General features: G+C 37.1%; 1 protein-coding gene across 4 annotated transcripts in view; it reads right to left on the bottom strand.

Moving 5' to 3' along the window:
- Positions 1-1821: 1821 nt before the first annotated feature.
- Positions 1822-25126, bottom strand: part of cib2 (calcium and integrin binding family member 2) — a 30426-nt gene continuing 7121 nt past the window's right edge. For all 4 annotated transcript variants that reach the window (XM_052598035.1, XM_052598033.1, XM_052598034.1 and 1 more), the window contains exons 2-6: positions 21604-21638; positions 8314-8425; positions 4655-4802; positions 4274-4469; positions 1822-2651 (exon numbers count right to left, since the gene is read on the bottom strand). In XM_052598035.1, coding sequence (XP_052453995.1) covers positions 2630-2651; positions 4274-4469; positions 4655-4802; positions 8314-8382 — 435 coding nt within the window. In that variant the 5' untranslated portion in view covers positions 8383-8425; positions 21604-21638 and the 3' untranslated portion in view covers positions 1822-2629. The remainder of the gene's footprint in view (positions 2652-4273; positions 4470-4654; positions 4803-8313; positions 8426-21603; positions 21639-25126) is intronic.

Genomic DNA, 25126 nt, shown 5'->3' on the forward strand with positions numbered 1-25126 from the left:
AAAACAGCGCTGATGGGCATGGAAATGTCTGCCTCCTCCTAGCAACAAATGCAGCCATTGTGAGCCACAAAATAGTTTAAGAGATGCTTTTTGGGGGTGTTAATGGAAAAAATTCTAGCAATTTAACAAACTAAAATGTTAGTAAATCAAATGGCGTGATCAAATTTAATACTCTCCTCCCATAAATTTGCATCTGAAAGGGAAACGCTTATAAAAGCATATTCAATATGGTCTTCAGTAAATCCTGAAAGTACTATTTTAACATCTAACGATGGTTTGAGCTGTCGCTGTTAGCAAATCTGGCTGAAAAAGAAGTCGAAATTATGACAAAAAATAAAAATAACAATTATGAGATAACACATTTTTACAGACCAATTTTAATCTCAATTTTAATCAATGTCATAATTTGGATTTACCAAAATATGTTTGATTCGCAAAAATTGAACTACCATACAAACTTTTATTGTACAAACATAGTAGATATCAACTATGTCTATTGACTTGCAGTGGAACTCTGACCTAGCAACCAGCCAAAGCATCCTAGCAATGCAATAGTAAACTCCCAGACTATCATTACAACGAACTAGCAATCCCCTGGCAACCCAATATGAAAATAGTAAAGCATTATAAAATTAGAGAGTCAGCGTATGACTGGACATTATGCATTGTAAGACATTACGAGATCAGCAGGATCACATACTCTCCCTGTCGCCCCCCCCAAAAATGAAGCACAACATATAAATTTACATCTTAAACAACATTTCCTTGAAAGACAATCTACAGCATTTGAAACAATGTTGGACTCTGTTAAAAGGACAGAAGTGTCTGAGCCAGTAAATCATCAGCTGAACTAAAATGGCCAAGGACAGCTTCGTGCATCTGTGCTCAAAGTGCTCGGTGTATAATCATACGAGTGCTGAGGCAGCATTGCTCCTAGCGATCTCATTCAGCTTAAAAACTCATTAAAGTGGAATATGACAGGATAGGCTGAAGGATCATTGTTGGCCCAACTTATTGTTAAGTCTGGTTGGTTCTTAGCTGCATGGGGCATTGTACTAGAACCATGACTGGGGTAACAAAAATCACAAATCCACCTAAAATTATATTCAAATATGCAACACTGAACAGTTCAAATATTAGGGATAGGCTGGTAACTAGAATACTCCACCATCATGATCAAGTCAAAAACGCGCTTAAGATGGACTGTCCTGGTAATAAGTCCAGTGCTGGTCTATTGGGATATATAATGTGTTGTCCCAAGTTGTTCCAAACATTTTTTATTCATGCGAAATCCTTCTACTGTGTCAATATTTGACTTTTTTAAAACTATTTTAACAATGTCTTTACTTTCTGGGCCTTGAACATGTCAGTTGCTTTGCTGTCTATACAGAGTTAGAAAGCTCTCGGATTTGATCAAAAAAATAAGATGAATGAAATATCTTAATGGGTTTGGAACGACATGAGGGAAATTAACGACAGGATTTTCACTATTGACAGATTTTTATACTATTTCACTATCCCTTCAGCAGAGGTCAAAAAATGTCAGCGTCATAAATTATGATCTGTCCCTCAAAAAAAGAAAAGAAAATTGCAATATAGCGCAAAAGTCACATGGACTACACTCTCTACTTTAAGAGTGATGTAAACATTCATCGTAATTTCTCTTTTGTGCTCTATGGAAAAAAAATACAGGTTTGGAACAACATGAGAGTGAGTAAATGATGATGGACTTGTAATTTTTGCATGAACTATCCCTTTAAATAATTCATTTTGTCACAAAACCAAGTATTAACCCCAAAATATCAATAGATGCACTCAGTCAACAATCAACAGAAAACCTTTATTAAAAGTTAAGTCAAATGCCCTCTATCACATCAAAACTGAAAAAAGGTAAGAGACAGTTTGACACTAACTCCTCAAATTAGGACAGAAGGGATCTGCGGGCAAGACAAATACATGGAGAGCGGATGACAGAGAAGACAATTACAGAATATATGATGACAGAGCCCTTCATTCAACTGGAGAACATTTAGATATGATTGTCGTCATGCTCCAGTTCTATAAGCAATTAGATTATGAAATGGCAAAGCTGTCGGGACATTAGGGAACGGGAAAAGGTGGGGAAAGTAATCTAATTCATGCATTTTATGGAGAAAGATTGCATAGCTCTAGAAAACACTGTCTCGGTGGCGCTGATGCCAATAATGTGCTTGTAGCCCTCTCTCTCACTCTCTTGTCCAGTTTGCTTGTCCCTTGCTGAATGAAAACTGTCCCATGATTTATTTGATCCCAAATAAGAGTCCTAGAAGTGGGAGAGTGAGTTAAATTTGTGTCCAACGTGCCGCGGACATTGGTAGAAGCCCATAAAAGTGGTTTACAATCCACATCAGTTTTACTCCAGGACGAGGTGTGGGTCAAACCCACAAAAGGCCTCAACTTTCCATTTCCTTTCTCTGAAAACACAAGGGATTTCTGATCCAATCTTTTCATTGGTAATGAAACAGCCATGCATTTGTCAGTAATCCTGTCAAGTGTGTTTCCAAAAATCAAAGGAAAACAACAGTAGAGGTTTATCCTCCCTTGTGGACTTCAGGGAACATCAGCATTGGTGTCTTCCACTGAAGCCAGTTTAGATTCGTATGTGGAAGGTGCTGCAGTACAGAAAAATGACAGATAGAAACAGCATATTAGATTAAAGATAAAAACATACGGACCAGTCAAAATCGAATTACAGCGTTTCACGTCAGGAAAGCGATGGAATCATTTCGAAGACCAAAAAAAAAGTGAAACCCAGGATATATTTTAGGATTTGCATTAGTCTTAACCACTCGAAAAATTGATTCTAAAATGAATTTGGAATTCTGCCAGTTTAATAGCAGAAAGAATTGAGTTAGAATAGATCTTTAACAGTAGACATTAACCACCTGTGCACACGACACTCGGGGAAAGTGCTGTGTCATTCTTTTAAAAGCCGAGTTTATTATTACCATATGTCACCATTCACTGTCATTTGAAGGAATGTGATGAAGCAATTTAAAAGGACTAAATTGTGGTTATTGGTTTCTATATGATTTCTCTGTTCTTTTCCTCCCCATAACTGATTCACACACAAAAAATAAAACATGCATAATCAGGTAAAGGCAAAAAAAAATAAAGGCTGAAAAATAATATTTTACTGCCAAGTTAAAGTTTTAGGTCGTGAAGTGTTTAATAAAAAAGACAGGTAATACCGTGTGTTTAGTTAATTATTACGCAACAGCATTTCAACTAATTCTTTTCTGTAAGAAGCACAACAGATTAATAAAAAAATGAAACAATTAAAAATCCTTAAACTCTATAATCAATGTATATATGAGATATGATTTATGGGTTCATTTTTCCCATGAAAGTTTTAAATTGCCGAGTCATACAAACAGTGTTGCTTTTTGTTTATTTTAGAATTTGTTAGTGCAAAAATGACACTTCACCTTTAAGTAGCAAAAACCTACAGTCAGCAGTATGCTAAGGGCATAAATCCTGCGTTAACTTTCTATGAGTGTTCAAGAAAGTTAGTCTCTCTTTGACTGACATTCTAGATTTGTTTGGCATCTAGGTCTCCAAATGATGGTACAAAACCTTCCTGTCAATCGTGTGGTAAGTGAGGCACAGCTGTGCCATCCAAAAAGGCCTATTAAAGCCAAGCAGAAGAACTCTTGCCCTATAAAGCATAATTAAGCGCACTGCAGCCAAATTATAGCAGCGTGCTTCCAGAGTACAAAGCTACCCAGAACTTTAGCAACTAGCATAACTGCATTTACACTGATAAGGACATAGTATGTCTGATATGAACACATGAACTCCCAGTAAAATGATGAGCATCATTTTTGTGAAGTACAAACTCATAACTAGTAAAATTAGCTTAAGTATATACGTCAGCATGCTATCCAAAAAAAAGAAGCTAATAAGCAACTGATGTTGGAAAATTCTACAAATAATGTCTCAGCAATTTTTTTCAATAGATTTCAATGTGTTTGATGTTAGCATGCTAAGCTAACACTACAGAACACCAATAAGCATTAAATTGCCATTTTTGAGTTAGGTTTGATCATTTAATTCAATCTATGTTAGTGATGAATGAAATTCTATAATGAGAACTGTGCCCACATTCTCCACCATCTGGGATAGACTGAATTACCAAAACTCTAACTTTAAATTACAATTTATAATAAGCAAAACCCTGAATAGAATGCATCTGAGGAAATAAGTCACTTTATAACGTCTATTTTTTTCTTACCTTAAAAAGTCAGGGGCCCTGGAGATCATGTTCTCAAAGTCGGCGAAGGAGAGCTTGCTGTCTCCATCCAGGTCGGCCTCCTCAATGGCCTTCTCACACACCAGATTAACCTCCTCTGGTGTTAGCTCCTCCTTCGTTAACTTGTTTAGAGTCTTTTCCAAGTCCTCCTTGCAGATGTAATTATCCACATTGAAGTCTAAGAACAAAACAAGAAGATAAAATTTAACGACTAAATAAAAATTGCAGCAGCGTTTTGTGAAAGTTGCAATATAAGCGTTTATTACATCCTCTAAAACGGTGCACTGTGACAATCGCATTGTTAAAAAATATATATTTTTGTTCTTGTGGACTGTACATGAGTTAATAAAAAATGACTTTTACCATATATTTTAAAAGCATAAATGGCTTTCAGTTCTCTGGGAGCCATTTCGCTGAGAACTGAAAACATGTCCACAAAGTCGTTGAAGCTGAGGTTCCCCTGGCCGTCTTCAGAGAATGATTCCACAATCCGATTCCTGAACGGATTCTCCTAGAAAACAGGAATTTAATATTTTATTAGGTTTATTGGGAAGCCACAATGAAAAGAACTAGAGAGGTGTATTTTTAGTATGATCTGTCTATCCACTATTATAGTGTTTCTGTCATGAATCTGTCATGTCACTCAACTCTTTGAGATTTTAGCTTGGTAATGCACATGGCAATGTTAATGTGTTTGGTCTTGTTGGAATAGATCTGCTATGTTTCTGTTGCAAGCAGAGCAAGTACCAACTTGCTACTGCCAATACTTCCACAGACATGCTACTGCGAGCATGTAGAAAAGAAAATACATAACATACATGAAATAATCTCAATATATAACATACATGAAATTACCCTGTAGCAGAACTATACAGGTGGAGCTGGGGAAGGAGGAGGGTTTCTGAAGTGTGCTGCAACTGCTACAGCAAGCACTAGCCAAGTTTTCAATGTTGAGCAGCAATCTGCTGATGCAAAAAGCAACCAATCATCTGCACCTTGTGAGCAATGATGTGATTATATCAGATTGAGTTAGACCTTATCGGGCTGCACCACATAGAGTTTCATGACAGATCTTTGTATTTAGTAGTATTTTGAAGTATTTCCAGTGTCAGTCTAAGTTATAGCAAATTTGTTGTGCGATTCTTTATTATTATTTTTCATTTCAATTCACCTTCTTACATTTTTATGTTGATGGTAGTTTTAGTATTCGCAGTATAGTTTTTCCATTTATTTATATTACATTTTATTTCAGCTTAATTTCAATTTCTGAAATTGACAGTAACCGTAACAACACTGTGCAAAATGTTTCTGGATATTCTTACGGAAACCTACGATCAAAGGGGCGATGGTGCAAACATAAAAATACCACATATAACCACATTATTTTTTTTTATATATTTTACTAACAGTGTCATTACGTGTGGCTATAGTGTCCCATGCTCAGAATTTGTGCTCTGCATTTCACCTACCCATGTGCACTCAAACAGCAGTGAGTAGTGAAACACACACACAACGTGAAAACACGCCCGGAGCAGTACTAATTATTAAGTCAATATATTTTGCCTTAAAAATCAATGTAGATGTAAAAAAAATAAAACCTCTGTAGATTGTATCTAGGCCTGGGTATAGAGTACAAATGTATGGCTGTACATAAGCATGTGTGCAGCAGAGGGAGTTTTGCTGAGTGAGTCATGGATAAAATGTAGAAAGGCTGACTCCCCAAACTGGCGCCCATATATTTCTTACTGGCTATTGGCCTAAAGGAATTTTTATGCCCTGTGCTACTAGCTGACTCAACAGCTCTGGGAACAGTAGCATGAACACAGCAGAGCAAGATCAACCCTGATGTCTCAGCTCTGCTTTAAACACTCAACAGCCTGTGCATAATTACAACTACACCATCACAGGGTGATATTTTTGTGCCATTTTACCATCTGCAAGGTCAAAATAGCAAGCTTTACATGTGGGTTTTGAGGTGTAATATGTTACTTCAGGTTATGGGTTTGCTCAAGTGATGAGTATAAGCCATAGCAAGCACAACAGTTCACCTTGAAGGAACTTCAGGAATGATAATTTAGATGAGCTACTTTACATTCAACCAAATAATCTGTTAGTAACTGGATCGATGAATAAATCCTATTGAATAGCCTTCAAGTAAACAATGCTATCAAATGAAATTTCAACAACGGATTAGAAGTTGAAGACCAGAAAAATAATGTAGCACATAAAAGCTTGAATCGGACTGTTTTCTTAGTAAGTGTCTACTATGAGTATGAGTTTATTTTGATTACAAAATACCTTATGCACAGTGCTATTGTTAATTTTTGCATGCCTTATATTTCAAACTGTAGTTTGTAAAATGCTTGTTTGATATTAATTTAATCTTTTTTTTATATATGTCTGCAAGATAAAAAGATAAATACTTTGTTTATTGACATTACTGCACTAGTTTCTGAACACATGTAATGCACAAGTAAATGAACATGAAATTGGATTGCAAGGTTTAGGGCTCATATAAAGAGAATCTGAAACCAGATTGGATTCATTCAAGTTGACGAAAATTAGGTTAGACTGTCTTCTGCGCAAAATCATATAAACATCCATCAATGTGTACGCCAAAAAAAACTCAGTATTGGCAGATTTCAAGTAAACAGCCCTATAATGTTCTGATGTGTTAAATCACACTACGTCTGCACCAAAAGACTAATTATCAGACTGAAGGGTCAGAGATTTATGTTTGTGAAGGCTTGAGAGGATCTTTGCAAACTGGAAGCTGTCGTAGCCCCATCAATCCCAGCTTGAGTGGTCTCCATCAGTATCATCCACCTCCTAGGGTTGGCTTTATAGCTCCTTCGTGCGTCTGACGGCTTTAGAGGGCGGTAAAATCATGCCTCCAGCGAGGGGGACATAATGGGGCTCATTCTGGAGCCGTAACATCCAGCAAATTTTTTAGGGTTGGGTCTAAATTATTAGGGAAAGGTGAGATTGGATCAGCGATATGATCGAAAAAAGGTGCATATGTCTTATTTAAATCAAACAGCTTGTAATGTGAATCAATTTGATCTTTACATACATAAAATGCAAATAAATATCAGTTGTCACTCTTTAATTCACAATAATATGTCTTAGTAAGATAATATAGAAACAGTTTTATGATCAAAGCTTAGTTTTTATTGTGGTGCAAAACATATACTGCAATGGGATACATTGATGATTGAAAGATTTCTCAAAAAGCCCTATGTATCATATTTCATACCCACATTTTAATATATATATATATATAAAAATGATGTATGGATAATAAAGTAAACCTTAGTTGCTTAAATCTAGTTTCATCTTGAAATATTGCTAGCATTATAAAAGTTTTCTTTCACTGTGAAAAGACACGGGAACCACAACCTAAAGGATGTGTTTACAATTATATTAAAAGTCCCTACATGCTAAAAAGCATAACCTATAAATCAGATGAAATAGGGCATGAAGTAGATTGAAAATCAACTGTTTTACAGAGTTAAAAAAAATAAAAGTTCATATTTGAAAGAGTTTTACAATAATCAGTTCAGGAAAGGCACTAATAAAGTGTTTCCTCTACAAATTAACATCATTATTACTTTAATACTAGCATAATGCTAATGCTCTTATTGGCTAATCCTATAAATGATCTCTTGAAGCTGTAGTCCGATTAAACGTATGCGTCTTTACAACCACCTAATATCTAAAGCGCTAACATAATTTGCTGAAATGGCATCATCTCATGGAGCGTTAACTTTCACAAGCATAGTGGTGTTATATCCCTCGCTTGTGCTTTGTCATATAAACAGCCCAGCCAGCGTGGCCATTAAAAACCAATTTTGCCCTATAAAAACTAGTGTCTATTATATCGGATATAAGCTAAATGTGAAGAGAGGGTCATAGCACAAGCATCATGTTGCTTAAACAAGAGAACAGGAATATTTCTGTCCCCACTTATGCTTTTGTGTGCAAACTGATCAAGGAGTTCTATAGTGAATAGTTAGCATTACCTTCAGTTCCGGCATGTTGACTATGAGGGCTAAGGGGACTTTAACATCAGGGTCATTGGTGTAGTCCATTGGAACCAAATGTGGAGCCAGCTCGTGGTATCTTCCATGCAAGCTGCAATAGAGAAAAAAGTAAGAACTGGTTATGGCAGTTCATTGCTGTTCCTGTGACTTCTTCTTAGATCTCCTTGTGAATCAGATCTCATTTGTTTTATTCACAAAAAGGAGAATGACACAAAATGGCTCATTTGAAATGTATAAGAGAAGACCAGAGTCCTGAGTGATGGTATTTTAAATTTACTTATTTACTGGAAAAAAAAGATAAAAGATTAATATTATATTTTAGTATAATTTTATAGTTTTTGGTAATATTTTGAATTAGATTTTATTTTATTTTTTTGTAATTTTGTAGAGTGTTTTTGTCAATAGTTTGCAGTTTTTATTATTTTATGTATTAGTTTTTATTTAGTTAGTTTTTGTTACTTTAGTACTTCAAGTAAAAATAGAAATGCCATCTTGTCAAATAGTTGAAAAATATATTTTATTCTATTTTATATATTTTATTTCAGTTAACATTTATATCATTTAAAGTTACATTTTTATTAGGTTTTAGTTTTAGTTAACTACTTTATCCCTGGTCAAATAACAAGTTAAGATGAAATATTTGACAAGGAATTATGATCTGTTAACACAAAAAAAAAATAAAAAAACACAAGCAAACAAACAAACAAACAAACAAAAAAAAACAAATGAAAAGGAAAAACAAAGAAACAAAAATAGAAAATGTTTATATTTTGTTTTGTGATGAAATGACAAAAAACATAACAAAAATAAAACAGACCATTTATTGTTTTGTTTCTTTGTAGATGCAATGACAGCAAAAATAAATAAACAAATAAATAGATAAATAAAATAAAAAAACTAATGCAAAAGGTAAGCTGACAAGTTAAAAGCTACATTTTCTGAAACTCAATTGTTAATTACACCAACTCATAATTAAGCACTCAGTATAAGAGGAATTAGAAATGCTCTTGAATAAGCAGGCAGATTTCACAAGGCTGCTTTGTCTATTTGATCTGCACAAAGAGTTTTGGAAGCTTGCCAGCAAACGTGAACTGATGACTCATTCTGAGCAGGGCAACAAGACAGAGGGAAGTGGACACTGTAATAGGCCTTTGCAGCTGTAATAAAATAAATAAATAAATAAAAACTTGCACAGAGATAATAGCAGATGTTCAGTAAAAATCAGGACCGCAGGGACACAAGACGATATAGAAATTGGATGAAGCTTTGTGTAGGAAAGAAAACATTTTTCAGCCTTTTTGTTTGCTACAGACCAAGCAAAACATAAACAAAGTAGAAACGAAAAAAGCATGTTCAGCAAAAATCTAAAACAAACAAACCATTAAACAAAACAAGATCATATCACAGTATACTGCTACAAAAAACAAAATCAAAATGTAATTTTTAAGTAAAACAAAGTGACCTATTGCAAGAAAAAAAAACATCCCCATCCAGGACTGTAAAAAAAAAAGTTTCATACCGTACTATCCTGTAGTAAACCACAATGAGGTGATTAAACATGCGAATAGTGATGGATTAAGTTTGCAGACTAATAAAAAACATGATAAAATGTTTTCAGAAAAAAAAAACATTGCTAGGCATATTATTAGCTGAGGCTGCGGAAATATTTCTAGTATTGACGATTGTACAGTACATACTGTATCATGAAACTGCTGTAGTTACAAGAAAAGAAACAAATCTCATGTTGCACCACAGGCGTCCAATCAGGATGCAAGGAAATACATAAGCCAATTCATAACGATTGCTGATAACCCTACGCTAACCTTGTATAACAGCCTGGTGGATTGTGCTTGTGTGTGTGGGGAACAGTAGAAACGGAGTGTTTTATGAAGGTGATAAAGTACAAGACTCCATTAGGTTTGCCAGTGATTGTCCATTTTGTTTCTCATGCTCCCCTGGCCCTGTTATCAAAACTAATCTCAGTGTCATTGCAGAGGGACAATCCATCCACATGAATCAAACCGGCTGACGCATCTTATGTTAGAGCTGGAAGTACTTACAAAACACTAGATGACAGCTCGGAACTATAGAAATGAAAAACAGCATCCCTGAACGAGCCATCGGAAGTAGGAGTTCTTATGCAAATAAGGTTTGGAAGCTGTTTGACAGAACAAAACTCAAGTGGTAGACATAATTCAGGTAACCTGTGCATTATACACTTGAGTGCACCATAAAGAAAGTACATGACTGAAACCGCAAATAAGAGGAGAGATCCATGCTGTTTCTTTTCTAAACCATCAGATTTTACAATTTTGTTGGGTGAACAATAAAACAGCCCAAAATTCCCATAAACTTAGACTGAAGGAAAAACTCCTACTGTATACTAATAGAATGCAACCAACTAGCAACTACCTTAGCAATACTAACTATTCAAAACATACATAATATGCTAAAACACTCTAGACACCTCAGCAAACACATGACAACACATCCAAACATTCAAAACACATTAATAACCACATAGCAACACACCTAAACAATCAGAACACCAGAGCAACGACGCACTAAAACACCCAGCACACCTTAGATCCTGCATACGGACGCACTAAAACACCCAGCACACCTTAGATCCTGCATACGGACGCACTAAAACACCCAGCACACCTTAGATCCTGCATACGGACGCACTAAAACACCCAGCACACCTTAGATCCTGCATACGGACGCACTAAAACACCCAGCACACCTTAGATCCTGCATACGGACGCACTAAAACACCCAGCACACCTTAGATCCTGCATACGGATGCACTAAAACACCCAGCACACCTTAGATCCTGCATACGGACGCACTAAAACACCCAGCACAGCTTAGACACCGCATACTGACACGCTAAACCACCCAGCACACCTTAGACACCGCATACTGACGTGCTAAACCACCCAGCACACCTTAGACACCGCATACTGACGTGCTAAACCACCCAGCACACCTTAGACACCGCATACGGACGCACTAAAACACCCAGCACACCTTAGATCCTGCATACGGACGCACTAAACTACCCAGCACACCTTAGACATCGCATGCACTAAACCACCCAGCACACCTTAGTATACGGACACACATACGGACGTGCATACGGATGCGCTGAAACACCCAGCCCACCTTAGACATCGCATGCACTAAACCACCCAGCACACCTTAGACACCGCATACTGACACGCTAAACCACCCAGCACACCTTAGACACCGCATACGGACGCGCTAAAACACCCAGCACAGCTTAGATCCCGCATACGGACACGCTAAAACACCCGGCACAGCTTAGATCCTGCATACAGACGCACTAAAACACCCAGCACAGCTTAGACACCGCATATGGACGCGCTAAAACACCCAGGACAGCTTAGATCCCGCATACGGACACACTAAAACACCCAGCACAGCTTAGATCCCGCATACGGACACGCTAAAACACCCAGCACAACTTAGACACCGCATATGGACGCGCTAAAACACCCAGCACAGCTTAGATCCCGCATACGGACGCACTAAAACACCCAGCACAGCTTAGATCCCGCATACGGACGCACTAAAACACCCAGCACAGCTTAGATCCTGCATACGGACGCACTAAAACACCCAGCACACCTTAGATCCTGCATACGGACGCACTAAAACACCCAGCACAGCTTAGACACCGCATATGGACGCGCTAAAACACCCAGGACAGCTTAGATCCCGCATACGGACGCACTAAAACACCCAGCACACCTTAGATCCCGCATACGGACGCACTAAAACACCCAGCACACCTTAGATCCTGCATACGGACGCACTAAAACACCCAGCACAGCTTAGATCCCGCATACGGACGCACTAAAACACCCAGCACAGCTTAGACACCGCATATGGACGCGCTAAAACACCCAGCACAGCTTAGATCCCGCATACGGACGCACTAAAACACCCAGCACAGCTTAGACACCGCATATGGACGCACTAAAACACCCAGCACAGCTTAGATCCCGCATACGGACGCACTAAAACACCCAGCACAGCTTAGACACCGCATATGGACGCACTAAAACACCCAGCACAACTTAGACACCGCATATGGACGCACTAAAACACCCAGCACAGCTTAGACACCGCATACGGACGCGCTAAAACACCCAGCACAGCTTAGATCCCGCATACGGACGTGCTAAAACACCCAGCACAGCTTAGATCCCGCATACCGACGCACTGAACAACCCAACACACCTTAGACACCACATACGGATGCGCTAAAACACCCAGCACACCTTAGACACCACATACGGATGCGCTAAAACACCCAGCACACCTTAAATCTTGCAAACGAACACGCTAAAACACCGAGAACACCATAGATCTTGCATACGAACACCCTAAGACACCCAGCACACCTTAAATACCGCATACGGATGTGCTGAACCACCCAGCACACTTTAGACACCACATACGGACGCGCTTAACCACCCAGCACACCTTAGATCATGCATACGGACACACTGAACAACCCAGCACACCTTAGATCCCGCATACGGATTCACTGAACAACCCAACACACCTTAGACACCACATACGGACACGCTACCGACCTCATACGGACGCGCATACGGACGCGCTGAAACACCCAGCCCACCTTAGATACCACATACAGATGCACTAAAACACCCAGAACTCCTTAGTGCTCACACAACAACACTTAAAACATTCTAAATATATTAGCAACCACATAGCAACATGTTTAACCACTCAAAACAGTGACATGTCAATGCCATAGCAACCACCCACAGCACTCTAGCTGTTGCACAAGTAAGCGCTATAAGCACCAACAATCCTGTTCAGATAAATGATGCATTGTTAGAGAAAGGTATAATATTTTATTTGACTTGACCAGCAGTAGTAGCTCTAGTATGGTATCCAGAGACCCATCAAGCTAATTTTTATGTAGAATATTTTGAAGTTTATTTCAAAGCATCCCAGTGCATTAAAGCACCCAGTGAATGGGTAATTGAAGCAGAGGGTTGAAAAGCTCTCTGGGGACATAAGATAAAAGCCAGTAATGGTTCATTGCTGAAGAATAAGCAGAGCCTATAATGGCCATTAGAAAGTAATGCATTAAACATCTCATTAACCCCTTTCATGGACGCAGCCTCTATGTTATGCTTCAGCCCATTTAATAACAATGAAACACATACATGAGAAGTCAACACAGATACTGTGCATCAAGAGAATTCATTGTATTTTCTCTGATTGCAGTTTAGAAGGGCAATGACATGTCAGTACCTCGGCTATGTGTGATAGTGAACAGGTCACTTGATATGTTGATATGACAGGAGAATGTTTCTTCACCTATGGGCTCCTACACATCACGGTGAGGCTTATTCGCTTTCACAGGAAAGTCCATGACCCATCATGAGTCACCAAGAGACCGTAGGATGGGTTTCATTATGATAACTGAGGCCACAATAGTTTCATGCACAAACAATACCAACTAGCACCGACCAACAGGAAGATTTTCACCAGCTGCTCATGTGATCTCAGCGAAATAACCTTAGAGAAGGAATTCTGGGTAATATCAAAAGGGATTTTTCATTACCAGGGAACATTAGAGGTTCTGAAACACTGAAAAAGCCCATTATTAAGATACCATAAGTTAACTTTAAACTGTCAATTCTGGCCAAATTCCAAGTGTTCTTGTAGCTCAATTGGTAGAGCACTGCGCTATCAAGCGCAAGGTTGGGGGTTTGATTCCCCGGGAACACATGATATGTAAAAATTGATAGCCTGAATGCACTGTAAGTCGCTTTGGATAAAAGTGTCTGCTAAATGCATAAATTTAATTTAATTCCAGATTCCACAATCCATAATCACCAGTGAAAATCACTGTAAATTTATTGTATTTAAAATGATTGTATAATTTTAAATGTTGGATACAGTTCAAGAGATTGTAACATGTTAACTGTTAATGTTGTTAATAGTTTATATAACATACAGAACCTAATAGGTCTCAAAAGAAAAACAACAACATGAGATTTGCAATCAACAAGTAACCAAATGTCTCCTATTTATGAATATCCACCTTTTGATTCTTATTCATCTTATTCTGTATAGGTTTTTTAAAGTCTGCAATGCACATGTTTTTAAAGACTGCATTATAGAAGAGCATCCCCATAAACGTCTATCAGAATGGTAATAAAATCTCATTTAACTGTCACTACGTCCACAACAGGGTCCTCGGACAAACATGGCCAAGAAAACAGCAGTAAATCATTTGTACATGATGCAGCGCAGCATCCTGAATCATATCTTATTATCCTTTCAAGCTTCACACACCACAGCAATCATCATGAGGGGTCATCGGCCAATCTATCAATCTCACATCATACATAACACCCAAAAACGGCCACAGGATTGAATAAAATACACTCAAAGTTGAAGTGAGAGCGAGGTATTTATCGCAGCCAAACAGTTTGGTAAGAGATGGTGATGATACTGGAATAGAACAAGGAACACATTTGGTAACATAGAAGGAACATCGAGAGAAAAACTGAGGTAAGGCCAAGTGGCATTGAGTTGCTGATGATTAAAGAAAACCCATATTTCCCATAATCAGTATGTCATAGATAGTAATGTAAACATCAAAAAACTGATACTTTTTTAAACCAGCTCCATAAAATCTAAAGGTTGAGTCATGAGTGAGAAACACAGCAAAGTAGGAAGATACCTACTGAATTTCCTATGACAGACAGAAAATGTAAGACATATATACAGCACTGGAAATGTCCTGGCTGTGAGTCAGACTGGGGGAAGTACACTAGTTACAGCTCAGCCAATCAGAGCCTGTGGTTGGGCTTCTGTATTACCGTAATTGGGTCGTTTGACTGTAAAGTGACACTACCCCTTTCTCCTGTATCTGTTTTTAATTTCTTAAAGTAGACACTTGATCTTCAAACGACAGCGATTAACAGCGTATCCTGAAACCCGAGAGCAATACGTCAATCCTATTAGAACAGAAAGCAGGCAATTTGTTTTATTTATACCTAATGCACATATGGAATGGACAACAGCCAGGTCGAATAACAAGCAAAAGCTTTATTTCTTTATGTTATCATGGAGAGGAATGAACCAGACATGATGTGACACTTTGCAAATATGTGCTTAATCAAGGGATAGGGTTCCAGGTCTTTCGTAAGGTTTGGAAAGCGATCCCACACTGTGAGAGAAATGCAGGTTACAGTGTTTACACAGAAAGTCAAAATACATTCTAGAAACATCTTAGGAACACAAAGATTGTTTTAAAGGATTTATCATTTAACATTAAGAACCAGTAGCAGCAATGCAATTCAGATCTTGTTAGTGTTTGTAGGTATTTCAATGAATTCTTGAATTATCGTGTTCATACATTTTCAAACAATCATCACACCCCATATAGAAAACATATCCAATTTTGAAAGTGAGACATTTTGAAATGTCATGCCAAATATTGGCTCATTTTGGATTTCATGAGAGCTACACATTCCAAAAAAGTTGGGACAAGTTGCAATAAGAGGCCGGGAAAGTTAAATGTACATACAATGAACAGTGGCAGTGTCTCTCAGAAGTCAAGATCGGCAGAGGATCACCAATTCCCCCAATGCTGCGGTGAAAAATAGTGGAGCAATATCAGAAAGGAGTTTCTCAGAGAAAAATTGCAAAGAGTTTGAAGTTATCATCTACAGTGCATAATATCATCCAAAGATTCAGAGAATCTGGAACAAACTCTGTGTGTAAGGGTCAAGGTCGGAAACCCATACTAGATGCCCATGATCTTCAGGCCCTTAGACGGCACTGCATCACATACAGGAATGCTACTGTAATGGAAATCACAACATGGGCACAGGAATACTTCCAGAAAACATTGTCGGTGAACACAATCCATCATGCCATTCACTGTTGCTGGCTAAAACTCTATAGGTCAAAAAAGAAGCCATATCTAAACATGTTCCAGAAGCGCAGGCGTTTTCTCTGAGCCAAGGCAGACTGTTAAATGCAAGGCAAGGCGTGTGTCATGGGCAGCATACACATCTGGAAAGGCACCATCAATGCTGAAAGGTATATCCAAGTTCTAGAACAACATATGCTCCCATGCAGACATCATCTCTTTCAGGGAAGACCTTGCATTTTTCAACATGACAATCCCAGACCACATACTGCATCAATTACAACATCATGGTTGTGTAGATTAAGAAGGATCCGGGTACTGAAATGGCCAGACTGCAGTCCAGATCTTTCACCCATAGAAAACATTTGGCAAATCATAAAGAGGAAGATGCGACAAAGAAGACCTACTGTAAGACAGCTAGACTTCTGTATTAGACAAGAACGGGACCATTCGTATTCCTAAATTTGAGCAACTTGTCTCCTCAGTCCCCAGACATGTGAAGACTGTTATAAAAAGAAGAGGGGATGCCACACAGTGGTAAATATGGTTTTGTCCCAACTTTTTTGAGATGTGTTAATGCCATGAAATTTCAAATCAACTTATTTTTCAGTTAAAATTATACATTTTCTCAGTTTAAACATTTGATATGTCATCTATGTTGTTTTCTGAATAAAATATTGTAATTTGAAACTTCCCTATAATTGCATTCTATTTTTATTCACAATTTGTACAGTGTCCCAACTTTTTTTTGGAATCGGGTTTGTAGTACTGTCAGGATTTTCTAAAGACGCGCTGTGAAGAATTAGCGCTGGACATTTATCTGACCTCACTAAATATGCATTTGTAGGAGTTTCCCTTTCAGATGCAAAATTTAATTTTGAGTATTATAATCAATCACGCAATGCGAATTACTTATGTTTGCGCACTTCAAATTACTGGTATTTGTGCCCATTATTTAACGCCCCCCAAAAAAGCATGTCTTAAGGCAGCCGGTTATTTGTGCTGCTTTTTGTAGATTGCGCTGGTCATTATTGAATTGATCTGGATGGGTTTGCATTCTTTAAAGGGGACCTATTATGCCTATTATGCTTTTTACAATACACAAAACTTTCCCCTCCCATTGGTGCTTTTATGGAATTGTGCTTTAATGCTAATTTGTCCGGTTTAGTAAAGCTGGCCCTGTAAATCTGTAAATCATGTTAATATGTTGAAATTGAACATATTAAGAGTCCAATATACAAAAATGTACATGTGATGTCACTTTATGTACATATAGCTATAAAAATAAAGAGATCTCTGTGGTTGTGTTGTGTGTGTATAATGCACAAAGCCGCACTGGATGCTAGATAAAAGCACCACTGCAAGGATTCTTAGTAGCTGTAACTAATGGCTGGCCTGCTTGAGTCAATAACTGTGACTGAGCCTATTTGTGTTTACAGAGCTACTGAAGAAAAAAGTAAATACAAAAAAAAAAGAACCAGAAAAGAGTCTGAATGCAGGATAAACAAATCTCAGGTAATGTAACTCAAATAATTACCTCAGGGTCACAAGACGCTGGAAAAAGTGGAATAAAAACAAAACTTGAACGCCACATTTTAAGAACAATGTTCAGTGCAAGATGCTGCAAAAGAAGCGAGATCTAAGCGCAATGGATAAACTCATCCTTCTAGTGCATGTTTACATATATAAAAACAATGGAAATGAGAAGCAATGGAAGACAAAAATGTGTTTAGTGTGAACAGCCTATAACTGTAATTCAGATCTACAGTTGCTTTATGATGAATAATTCCATTAGATACAACATCAGCCTCCATGGTGACATAAAACTCGCCTCATAAACAACACAATTAGCCTATTTAACAGTAAAGTTGAAAATATTATATTTGATTAATTCACATTTTAACTACAGTGTGTGTACTCACTAAAGTCGCTGTGCAGTGAAGCATTGAATCTACTGTTTAACTATCCTGTTGCCATTGTTTACTTTATTTATATGCTAAATAATTATGATTAGATAATATTTAACAATATAAACAAAGATGTATATGTGCTATAAATTATTTGAATCAAAAACTAACAGAACTTACAAGCTATGTACAGAAAACTCTGGTTCTGGAGGGCAGCCACATTGTCTAATTGAGGCTGGCAGAGAAATTGAATGATGGACTCTAGTTTTAGTCTGAAGCTCATGCTGATTAACTGTATGAACAATCCTTTCTGATTGAAAGCCGATTAGTACAGCTACACTGAGCACTGCTGCATTGGGCCAACAGAACAGTGTTATATATGTATATACCAACAGCTTACAACTGAGGCAATGCCGTGTTGGTGGCTAAAGACAATTACACGCTTTGTTGCTTGCTGCATGGCCTGTCAGGGAGAGATTCTGATAGAGCCACAAAAAAGCAAAAAAGGAATCACATTCTTGCAGACAGAGCTAGGCTGTAAATCTCGGCTGGATGGGATGTAATCTCTCTCTCCCTTGTTTAGCAGGATGAATGATTCTAGCCTAAGAACACATGCTTCTGATTAAAAAATGCTTCCTGTGGGGTGGATTGTTGGTAGAAGGTAGGATTTAATATGCTAATAATCAAAGATATAATTTGAGATTAGAAAAAAAAAAAGGTAAATTTAATTAAAAATAATTTTACCAAATATATGTTCTATATATTTTTATGCTTGCTATCACAGTAGGAGCGTTTACATTACAGATTTGCGCGGAACTTTTTGCGCAATTGTATAAATGTCGATAAAAAAGATTGCAAAATTGTGCAGTTTTCATTAACCGATGTTATGCGACTACAATGCAATTTCTTCCTCTTGCGATAAGTCAGGGTGACAGATGTTGGTAGGTTTACATACATAATGGCCATATATGGAAGTTTTTATTTGCGATATGTGGAAGTTTTTGCGAAACAATTTTCAATTTGCAGAATTCGAAGGGCAACAGTCAGAAATGCAGCTACAGTTTTCTTAGCTACATGCAAATGTCAAACAGCTGGAATCAATCGTGAGCCGAATATTGAAAAATATCAATACAATGTTCAATTTAATAAAAAATTGGAATAACACACTGTTTGCCATTCATATTTTGTCTATATGTTATAAAATAATGAAAACTAGCAATAACAAGTTCAGTCTTATTAAAAATCTCATTAAGATCACAATGTTAGCATGCTACACATGCTAATGGTATGCTACCACATGCTAATTCAAACAGTTGAAATCATTTGTGATTTGCTGCCTCTGTAGAGTTTTCCAAATGACAAAAGTTTAAAGACATTTGGACTAAAACATACTTTTATATAATCTATATTTGATTTATATTTTTATTCAATACTGAAAAGTTAAAGGGGGGGTGAAATGCTCGTTTTCACTCAATATCCTGTTAATCTTGAGTACCTATAGAGTAGTACTGCATCCTTCATAACTCCAAAAAGTCTTTAGTTTTATTATATTCATAAGAGAAAGATACTGTACCAATTTTTCCCAGAAATCACGACCGGCTGGAGGCTTGACGTGTGGGCGGAGCTAAAGAATCATGAGCGCCAGTAGGCTTTTGCATTGAGAGCGAAACTGTGACACCGTGAGGACAAAACCAACCAAAACAAACCATGGCTAACAGTCAGATTCAGCCGTTTATTTATGATCCAGAATCAGATCCAGAGGCTGAAATTTAACAAGAGCAGCATCAGCAACAACGTCTCTATGTGGTATGTACTGAAACTGTATATATTTGCTTAGCGGTTTTGGAAAATGAATAAGTTCCACTTTGTCTTCTTTTTTTTTTTTTCTTTTTTTTTTAAGCTGTACATGTGGAAAGTGCAGTTTAATGACAACATCTCATGTTGTTTACTTGATGTGCTTATGCGCGGATAGCTAAATTAACAACACAGAGATATTTGAAGCAGTTTTACTAGTGCAGTTTGATGACAACATCACATGTTGTTTACTTGATGTGCTTACGCACCGATGGCTAAGTTAACAACACAGAGATATTTGAAGCAGTTTTAATCACCGCATGCGGTTCCAACACACAATCGTGACCCTTTTTCGTTGGGACTGCATTATCCTTAAGAAATAAACAATGTGCAAATCAAACCGGCGTCAAACTGGACCTTGTTTGTAAAACAAGCATCTTCGAAATGCAGGGGAACAAACACAAACACTTGCACAACTGGCAACCAAAAACACACTTCTTCTGTGTCATTTCGCGACGCTCTCGCTGTGATGAGTGATTGTCTGTGCACAGCCTCTCTCTGCTCTGCTATACGGGAGCGCGCGCTCTTCCGGCAGAAGTGCCCTTAGGACCCATATAAGGAAATTCCGCTCCATCTAACGTCACACAGACCCATACTCGAAAAAAACTTTCTGAAACTTGTGACAAACCGGAAGGAGTATTTTTGGAACAGAAATACTCCTTCAAACGTACAACTTAATTTTTGAAACTTTTCCATGTTTAGCATGGGAATCCAACTCTTTAACAGTGTAAAAAACTCAGTATGCATGAAATAGCATTTCACCCCCACTTTAAATTTGGCAATTTTAGACACTGTTAGCTAATCTCATGTGTTTTACATTAATTTATTTAAAGTGACACACAGAGTTGATGCCTACATAGAGCATTCCAAATGACAAAGCAAAGTCGAGAAAAAAAGTGGAATTCTAAAGTTGTACCCAATATTTGTCTTGCTGTTGATGTAAAGTTACCAAATCAGTCACTTATGAGGTTCCTTAAAGGGCATCAGTTCATGCAAAGCAGGTTTAGGAATAGAGCTTTAGATTTGAGTTTAGGAATCAGCTGGTCCTATATTTCCATAAATGGTGGCTCACATAAATGACAATTCCCATAAAAAGAACCTTTATAATGGTCAGGTTCTCTTTATTAGATCTCAGGTCTCATCAGAGCAAGCGTATGAATTTCACTCAACAAATGTGGCACAGCCTGTGAATGGAATACTAATGAAGCCAGTGGACTGTTAAATGCAGACTGGTCTGTATGAATGAGCATAGATGAATATCACTGGAGGAGAACTGCTGACAGGGGAAAAATGAGTTGTATGAATGGGGCGAGAGAGATTTATAGATATTTGACATGGTTGGTAAGAGCCAGTGGAGTGCAGTGGAGTAGAATGAACTGGTAGAGCATGCATTACCATAACACAAATGATGCAAAAGAGAGAGTTCACTTAAAAATTCTGCCCACAATGATCATGAAAGGGTTTTCGTATTTATATTAGACTTTTTGAAAACAAATTACACTGAGTTATTAACAAAATGAATCAGACAATGCCAAAAAGGTTTATACTCACCGAAGAATTTCCTTGCGGGTAAAGAAGGTGCAGTCCTAAGAAAAAAAAAGATAAAAAAAGAAAATCACTTTTCACTGAACACACATTTCCAAAGATAATTGCAGTTTCATTATACTGTAAAACTTTCAAGAAATGAATTGTAACAACATCTTGCTCAAACTTCAAGTTTTCTGTGAGCAAATTTTCCCTATTTAAGTGATATCTGAAAGGCATTTGGAAAATGTTTGGCATAATGTTAAAATAATAATAATAATTCAATACTGTTTAAAAGTTTGTAGTTGTTTAAAAAAAAAAATTCCATGGACATAAAAAAGTAAAAAAATAAAAATAAAAAAAAAGTAACATTATTTTTAAATTTTCAGTACCATTCAAAAGTTTTGATTTTTAAAACTTTTTGTAAAAACTCTTATTGTCACCAATGCTGCATTTATTTGATCGAAAATACAATAAAACCAGTAATATTATTAAATATTACAATTTACTGTATATTTTAGTATATTTAAAACTTGCTGCTCAGAAATTTTTTCTTAATTTTAATGTTGAAAGCAGTTGTGCTGTTTTTTTAGGGTTCTTTGATAACTAGCAAATTCAAAGCAACACCATTTATTTGAAATAAATTATTTTAAATCTTTACTGTCACTTTTGATTAAATTACAGCATCCCTGTCGAATATAAGTATTAATTTACTATCATTAAATTCCCCAAACTTATAAAGGTAGTGTATAGCACCTTTGAGGTACACTATTTTCAATAATAAAAGCATATCAAATAACGTGTCGATAAGCCAAAGCATGTGCTTTGATACGTTAAACAACAGTTTTGCATTTACACTGCATGACTGCACGTGGATCAACACCTGAGCTCCTTGTCCGCTTTTTCAACACCTTTTTGTATTAGCACACAATGCCTCTAAGGTTTCACAGTGTTTGATAAGTGTTACCCATCACAAAAAACAACACGCCAAATGAGGCCTGGCAATATGACCACAGGGAACGACAACAGCTGTCGCCCACTGTAGCAAGAAACACCTAAAAACCCATTAGAAGACTCTTCCCAGATCTCTGGCTCTTTTCTTACTTTACCGCACTCACTGTAGTCGACCTTAGCCGAAAGATTTATTAGCTAATGATTAAGCTCTCTTTTATGATGTTTACCCAAACACCAGCCAGCTTTATACAAAAAAAATAAAAAATCTATCCCCCAAATCAGCAGAGCAGCTCGTAAGACAGTCCTGTGATTTATGTGCATTAACCTTTGAGTACTGTTAATTGCTCATTAATTTGAATTATAGAGGCTTGAATCTGTGAGATGTGAGGTAAGGCCACAGCTGCAAGTTATTAACACAGAGGATAGACGACCTGGAGTTAAATTATTACCAGAAACGTAAGCCCACATATCTAATAATGACATTACATACTCGCAGAAAGAAATGGCTTCTTCGTAACTTCTTATAATCACGTCATAAAGACGTGGGAAAATATGAAGGTACGAGAGCAGCTGGCATTTCCTAAAATCATTCTCACTGATTCCTTGCGTTGTTACAAATCAAACGTATTAAATAGTCCTGCACTCTACAAATTTTTATATATGTAAAAATGAATAATTAAAACAATTTAGCTCGTCATGGTCAGATAAAAGACATCCAGTAATATTTTATGATTTAATTTTTAGTAGTGATGAAAAGAAACTACAGCATGTCGCCATATTGTGATGATTGAATCTTTAGGCTCACGGTAACAGAAATCATTTTTTCTTGAGCTGTGAATGTGAATTTGTAGTCTGTATTGAAAGAGATGTAATAAAAAGGCAGTACAGGAAAATAACGGCACAAAACATCCTTGTATGCAAAAAGAAACATAGTCTGATTCACAAACAAATGACTCTTATGAACCAGTTCTTTTCTAGTGAATCAAAAACATACAATGTGCCCAGTGTAGTCTGATTTACAAACAAATGACACAATTAAATTAAAGCAGACATTTTTTATTAAACCGGAAAAATACAACAGTGCCAATGTAGTTTGATTCAGGAACAATTTACACTTTTGAGCTAAATCAGAATCAGCGAATCAGAAACATGCAACGCAACCAGTGTATTCTGATTCCTGAACAAACGACTCGCATGAACCAGTTCTTTTTAATAAATAATAAAACATATATCCAGAATTACAAGCGTATTTCAATTCATGAATGAACAACTCTAATAAACTGCTTATTTTTTTCAGTAACGAAAAGCTATAGCTAGAGCATGACCAGCGCAACCAATTTCTGAAATTAACAACTATTATGAACAGGCTCTTTTAATGATTACTTCACAAAAAGACAAGTCTCAATCATTTTGAAACATTTTCTGTATAATTACAGAAGTTGAGAGAACTTATTATCGATGCAAGAAAAACCGACATAACTCAAACATACCAAAATTACCAAAACTGATTTAAATTGGAATCGAGCTGATTCTGCAAAAGTTCTCCTTTTGTGTCTTACATTAAAGACACACAGATTTTGAAACAAGAAGAAATGATGACAAAATAATTTTTTTTGAAAGAAATATACATTAAGACACAGGTATACTTTTTTATGGCAAACAAAATGCGTCTCAAACCAGGTATTTTCTAGGATTAGCCACTACATTTTCTACAGTATTCTCCCTCAATAGTCTGATTCTGTTTTACAGCACCATGAATGACTTGATAAGCTTTGGCTGCCGTAAGGAATGAGTCTATCAGCCAAATGGCCACGCTCCACTGATCCAGGCAGTACAACCCAGTGATTAAAGAGCACAAGGAGCGGAGGCCATTGTTGCTAACGCACTTTGTTGACTGGCAAGTGGCAAACTCAGATGCCTACTATTCAAATTTCCTTAATATCCGACTCAATTAATCAGTTACATAACATAGATGGATGGATGGATGGATGGATGGATGGATGGATAGATAGAAAAACTGACCATAAAGCTTTGGCAGCAGAAACGATCAGAAAGTGACCAATCACTGACTAATCATAATGGGGTCTCTGTGTATCTTATTAATATTTAAGTCTCTCTGAGTCCTTCTAGACTTCCAGACTGAGATGATGTTTCATGAAAGCATGACAGACTGCTGTTATGGAAGACAAAAGCTAGAACTTCTCACATGTTCACGCACGAGGAGGATAAAGAACAATATGATCAGATGTCCTCAGATATGCCTCAATGCTCAGACCTTAGGTTTCACACAAAGAACAAAAATAATGCATGACAAAACACAGAAATCTTGATCATAAATAAAAGTGCCATACGTCCGTGTGGTTACTACCGGTTTTAGGAACACCATGAAGATTTGAATCCAGACATTTGAAATAGTCAAAAAAGAGTTTAAAAGCTCCGAGATCAATACGAATCTATGTCAAACTCATTTTCTTACAAAATCCTACAAACCTTCCACTGGGAAGGACAATAAACTCTCACATGCTGCAGACAATAAACTAAGAACAAGATGAAGCCTCATAAAAAATCATACAGAACATCTCTGGGAATTTTTTAT

Source organism: Carassius gibelio, chromosome B25 (genome assembly GCF_023724105.1).
Source record: "Carassius gibelio isolate Cgi1373 ecotype wild population from Czech Republic chromosome B25, carGib1.2-hapl.c, whole genome shotgun sequence".
Classification (NCBI taxonomy): Eukaryota; Metazoa; Chordata; class Actinopteri; order Cypriniformes; family Cyprinidae; genus Carassius; species Carassius gibelio.